Source organism: Paramormyrops kingsleyae, chromosome 14 (assembly GCF_048594095.1).
Source record: "Paramormyrops kingsleyae isolate MSU_618 chromosome 14, PKINGS_0.4, whole genome shotgun sequence".
NCBI classification, from domain to species: Eukaryota; Metazoa; Chordata; class Actinopteri; order Osteoglossiformes; family Mormyridae; genus Paramormyrops; species Paramormyrops kingsleyae.
Window position 1 is genome coordinate 16,810,732 of NC_132810.1, and position 6,000 is coordinate 16,816,731.

Here is a 6,000-nt window from a genome sequence, read left to right on the forward strand (position 1 = left end):
GCATGACCCTGAACAGGAAAGATGGACGGAAAATCTAATCTAATACTTCATATCTAATACAAAGAATGCTGACCTTAAAGTAGCATAAATAAGCAAATTTCCTGATGAGGCCAAGTCCTGCACAGATCACACAGACTTTCTCCCATGAATGTTCACCGACCGCTGTTTGGGTCTCCGCCAACCAGACTACACTGCCGTCAGGCAGACTTGAGGGACAGTAAATATGCATCATAACACTTAGAGTCGTGCCTCACTAATGCCAAAGGCCATATTCTCTGATAAGGGTGCTTTATTGTTTGAAATTGGTCACTTCTCACACCAAATGATTATTGAAATCTTCATATAATGAACCCTCTCTGTCCATTTCAGCACACATTGATTTAGCCATTAATGCCAGATTGATACAAGCTTTAAATGTCAAGTGGCCATCGATTCCCAGCAGTGGCAGGTGCTCTGAGCGCTGGGCCACCTTTAATGTCACTTTGGGGACAGATTCCACCCCCCTCGAAGCTAGCACCTCATAATAAGATCCTGGCCTTCTAAAGTACCAATGAAAGGTCATAGGTCATGAGCCATGTGTATGAAGTCAGAAAATCCCATTGTGAATTCTTGCATATTTCTCTGCTACCTTTGAAAGGCAAACACATTATTTTCACTCTAAACTGCGGCACATAAGTCACCACAAGGCAATGCAAAGCTGGGCTTTGCCTGCGATAACACTCGCAGAATGATGCATTTTTACTATCCTGTCAGCCATCACGGAGTTTTCCTGTATGAATGATTCATGCAGAGCAGACGCTTCATGCACCAAAGGTGTTACGGAGGAGTTACTATCCCTCAGTGCGCTTCCCCTATCAACAAAATTTACATGGATTTCAGGCTGAATGAACCTCATCCAGTCCATGATATATGGCTTAATTTGTACCATATAACGACAAGGTGGGGAGGATATGAGGAATTAGTGAATTTCTGTAGAAGCAAGTAGCATAAAAGAGGAGTAAATTGCTTAGCAGCAGTGAGTATGTTCCATATACACTAATAAGCACCTTCTTTAAAATTAGTCCTGGTACTAATTAGCTCTATTTACTGCCGAGGCACAAGTCTGTCCACTGGGAACAGGAGTAAACCTACAATTAGCATATGAAAAGCTTCCATGAAGATCCTCAAGCTAAATGATATCAGCACATTATTAAGCACAGGAACCGGCTTTCAGACGATAGGAAACAAAGGTGCAGTCACATGTCAGTTAGTCTACGGCCATATTAAGGTCCAACAGCCGGTTCCGGGAGACCATCTCAGGAATCCGCTCACATGCCAAGAGGCTGCATTGCATAGCAATGTGAATAGTGCTGCGGGCCGAATCTGTTACTTTTAGAAAAAAAGCTCACTGGGGTAAAAATCATGACAAGGACAAACTAGCCTACAGTCAGGGTCCTATTGGAAGTGTCATGTGACACTTAGGTCTTGGTCAAAAGTCCACTAACATGGAGTTATTGTCAGTAGGGTTAGGGGACACATACAAGGCCTTAAGCAGCGGGAAGTGATTTTTCTATTCGATCTCAGAAGCTGATGAGGTCTCCTGAAGCAGTTAATCGAGAGAGAGTGCACACTCACCTTAAACACAATTAAAATCTATTTATCACCCATCATTAGCTGACTTTTATTCCAGACGCATGGTTTGTAGGAAAGCTAATGTATTATTCTGTAGTTAGGCCTTAATTATAGCCGATTTGGAATAATTATAGGCTTATATATTTCAATTATGGCCGCTGCGTTATATTGTCGATAATCATTTGCCCTCATTAAGGCTCATATTAGGTGATGCATCCCTTTGAATCATCCAGGCAAATTAAACACCAGTGGAGTACATTTCATATTCGTTTGGATGAAGTTTTAGAAACCCTGTTTAGGGAGAATAGGTTCCCTTTATGGGCGTTACTTCCATCAGTCCATCCATCCATCCTCGGAAACCGCTTCAGGGTTGCGGGGGGTCCGCATCCTATTCCGGGGGCTACGGGCTCAAGGCAGGGGACAACCCAGCATGGGCGCCGAATCCGAATCATCACAAGGCACCGTTTTCTCCGTCGTAAACCATAAACCAGAAGGCGAAATTTCGTCCTTGCAATAGCAGCCTTGGAAAGTATTATAATGATGGCTAGAGGAAAGAACTCAGAATGATGTTATGTTTCTAACTATTGAAATAATTCCGCATTGCGAGATTAAATAAGTAAAACGACGTGCTTGAGTTTTTTTCTCTTTTGACAGAGCAGACAGGCGATATACAGTCAAATTTATTGCAGGGTACGGACCTATAATGAAGCTGACTGGCAGTTAGCGGAATTGATTGCTCTAAAGCATCGAGTGATCCCGCTGGTGCTGTGAGGGAAAACGTTAAGCCCAGTTAATTATTTTATTTGTCTATAAATAATAGCTTTATTCATAACAAAACATTTATTCGAGATTGGCAGTGTTATTCGGTTGAAGTGGAAGTTAAGGAAGTTTTAAAATAACCCGATTTCATTTTTTTAAAATGCACTATACGCTATTTCAACTGCTAAGACACGTGTTTTTGTACGTTTAAAAATCCCTGTTGGAAATTTGAGATCATACTGCCACATTGCACACGTCATATATTCACAGCCTGGACAACTTTCTGAGCTAGTCGATTCAGGTGGTGTTTTAAGGCACACATATGACAAATTTCGGTTATATTAATCTGCTTAGGCCATACGTTTGTTTCACTCTACATAAAATTAATTATGAAACATTATTGGTTTTTCTATCCCCTTAAACCTTTTCATGCATCAAACGTGCTTGTGGTGCATAAACGGCGCGGTGCTCGGGTCGGGCTATTTCCCCGCCAAACAGGGAACAGGTGCCCCCAGTGAAGCTGGAACTGACGCTCAATTCACAGGAAAAGTTCACAAATACAACACCAGGTTATTCTAGCAGCTTAATAACTTAAATTGACGACTTGTGCAAAAGCAGCACCAGGAAGCAAATCTGCGCAAAATGCGCATTGGAGCAACGCACCTTTTCCCTAATTCCAGATCAAAAACGAATGTCATCATATGGCAAAACTTTGTTCAAGTCAGAACCCATGATATTCGTCGGACACCGCTATTTCAGTCGATATATCCGCAGCAAAATAGAAGGGTAAAGGAGCGTTTCTCACCACGGGAAGCGATCTGGAGGAAGAGGCGGGGATCAGCCGCTCGGATCGCGGCCGAGTACTTCTCCTCTCTTCCCGGGACTTGTGCTCGCCTCTCGGGTATGAGCCTAACCCTGAGTCGTCCCCCTCCGGCTCCCAGCCACCACTCCAAAATGCGGGTGAGGTCTATTTCCAGTGTAGCCTGTGGGGGGTCCCCGTCCACAGAGAGACCCCCGCAGCCCGTGCGGACGCTCTCTTCCCCGATCTCTATAACCACCTGATTGGATTTCCTACTGTCCTTGGTCAGCGCGAAATTCAGGACCCTGGACAGCGGCCGCTTGTTCCTGTACGGGAGCTGTCCGGCGGCTGAAACATTGTCGGGGGAGTCGGCGGCGCTCAGCTTGGTCTCCAACAAACTGGAGACTGTCTTTTGCAGGGGGACGCACTGCATCCTTAAGTTTGCCCGCACCGCGTAGCATCCGTCTGCATGCTGACAGTCGCCGTTCAGCGGGCGCTTTATGAATTCAGACAGGTAGTTTCTTAAGAGAGAGGGAACGGCGAAATCCACGGACAGGTTCTTCCTCTTGCGTCTGGAGGTGTGCGTCTGGTTGGCGTCTTTTTTCCCGCTGGCCTCCCCGCTGCCTGCCAGCGCCGTGCTGGGTAGGGTTACCCCGATCCCCATCGAGCTCTTCTGCGATGCGCACTGCAGCCCGGCGAGAAACGCCGCGGATAAAACAAACAGGCAAAACGCCCCGGTGCTCATGGCCGTGCTGTTCGGTGGCGTCGTTTCGGTCGCTCAGCCCGTCTCTAGCGGAGATGCTCTGAGAGCGGCGACCCGATCAATGATCATGCGGGATGCACGCTGCTTGCCAGTGCGCCCCGCCGCACCACTGTCTCTGCTTCACTTCTCCTTCGCCAGACCCACGGCTACGATCTCCACTTACCCGTCGCTGGAAACCCTAACGCCTCTCGTTTCCCCCCTTTCCACCCCTTCTATCGCTTATACCCCCACCGTTTCACTCATCGGCACATACTGTTTGATATGCTCCTCCAGTCTTTCCCCAGTGGCCGTCAATGAATCCTTGTGTCGTTGTCGCGGCACGGCGGTGCAAACACAACAAGTCGTCTTGTCAGCGAGCACAGCCGCCACGCATCGCCCTCGTAGCTGTCCGATCATCCGCGTCGGTGAAATTAATTAAGACTTTGGCGATAATGATCAACAGCTGCGACCCTCGTCAATTCTTAACCATCAAGATCGACCAAATTACACGCTCTGCGATCGCTTGCTCACCTGGACAAGGAATAAGTTCACAAGGGCAATTCATAACTTTATTCCTGGCAAATTCGGTCCTTCGTTGATCTTGGCTTTTGAGTGGAAATCAGCATGAAGATGCAGGCATTCTCCTGCTGAAAATCATTTCACTGGAGAAATCGTGGCTTTCCAGGCGGTGACATGTGCGCGCGGTGTCCTCGGCTGCACAGTTATAACTCTCCTTCTGCATTGCTTTGACGTCAATGGCAAGTCCCTTTGCTAAAATTAAAGAAACGATTTAACGCGAACAACAGTCCCTCTGTGTGCCCGGCAGCATGGCGCGGACGCGGCGCTGTGCGATTCCTCCGGCGATGTGTCGGGGCTCCTTAGGACGGTCCATCCGCCTTGAAATTAACCTTGCAAATTGCAGTGGATTTGCAAATAACACCAGATCACTCCTGCACTGATGATACAGGTGCCACTTTTTTCAGATATCTTATCATTGCCGTTTGGGGGATCGGTTTGCCGAAAGCATTTTAAACCTCAAAAAAAATGCGCCTGGTGCTTCAAAAACTAGGGCGTCAAAATCCGTCCACTATCGCTTTATTTAAGCATCTCTTATGGATAACTCGCTTCTTGCCTCCTTAAGCGTTGCTCTCTAAGGGTAACTTTACCGTATTTCTAAAACAAATTGCTTTATAAGAGCTCTAAGCAAGCTCGGTCCCTAGAGCGCAATCCCGCCGCTGTACAGAATGGAGCGCGAGCCCCAATTGCTTTCCCGTATAATATGCTTAAAATATAAATGGCTCTAGAAAGTTGGTTACTTGCGCCGATTGAATCTGACTGTAATTCCAAACGTGCGTGGGATACTGGTCCGGGAATTGTCACATCTTACTGCGTAAAATTAAATATAAAATATCACAATACGGAAACATAATTTATAGTAATGCAGCTAGTAATGCATAGCAATAATAATAATAATAATAATAATAATAATAGGCCTACTTTTCACAAATTAAAGGTACAATTACATAAATTGCCTGGCAAATGCATTTATGCACACCTTTAAAATAAGACTCACAGCATTTCATATTTCCTCTCATTCACGTCGTTCTCTTCTGGAGATAACAGCAATTAAAAATATATCTAACAGGGAAAACGCGGTACAGCATGCAGAGTCAAATATACGCTCTTCTCCGCAAGATGGCGTTCAAGATAAATGACGAATATATTTCTCTTTGTACAAGTATTTTAATTTAAGTAGCCGTGTTCTCAAGGAAGTTATTAAATGTGTACACTTCGTACTGTATGTAAAATATATTTCTTGTATATATTTGTATTAAAAGCGTGTCCCATTTTGTAAATGTATACCAGGCATAAATAGAATACTCTGGTCTAAACCCGAATTCTAAAAACGTAGAGGATTCTATAGTTCTCATAATTTTTCTGCAAATATTTGTTGCAACTTAAAGGAGAAAATAAATGAGCTAGTGCATTTGACGATAAAATGAGTTTACTGACTGGACTGTGTGGTGGAAGCGCCTGTTGTAAGTTTCAGCGCAGTGCACGAGGCGCGCTCTCAGCAGGATTCAGGCGG

General features: G+C 45.2%; 1 protein-coding gene across 1 annotated transcript in view; it reads right to left on the reverse strand.

The window, feature by feature from the left end:
- alk (ALK receptor tyrosine kinase) overlaps positions 1–4,147 on the reverse strand; it is a 212,506-nt gene extending 208,359 nt beyond the window's left edge. The window contains exon 1 of the mRNA XM_072698713.1: positions 3,176–4,147. Coding sequence (XP_072554814.1) covers positions 3,176–3,914 — 739 coding nt within the window. The 5' untranslated portion in view covers positions 3,915–4,147. The remainder of the gene's footprint in view (positions 1–3,175) is intronic.
- Between the last annotated feature and the right edge of the window lie 1,853 nt (positions 4,148–6,000).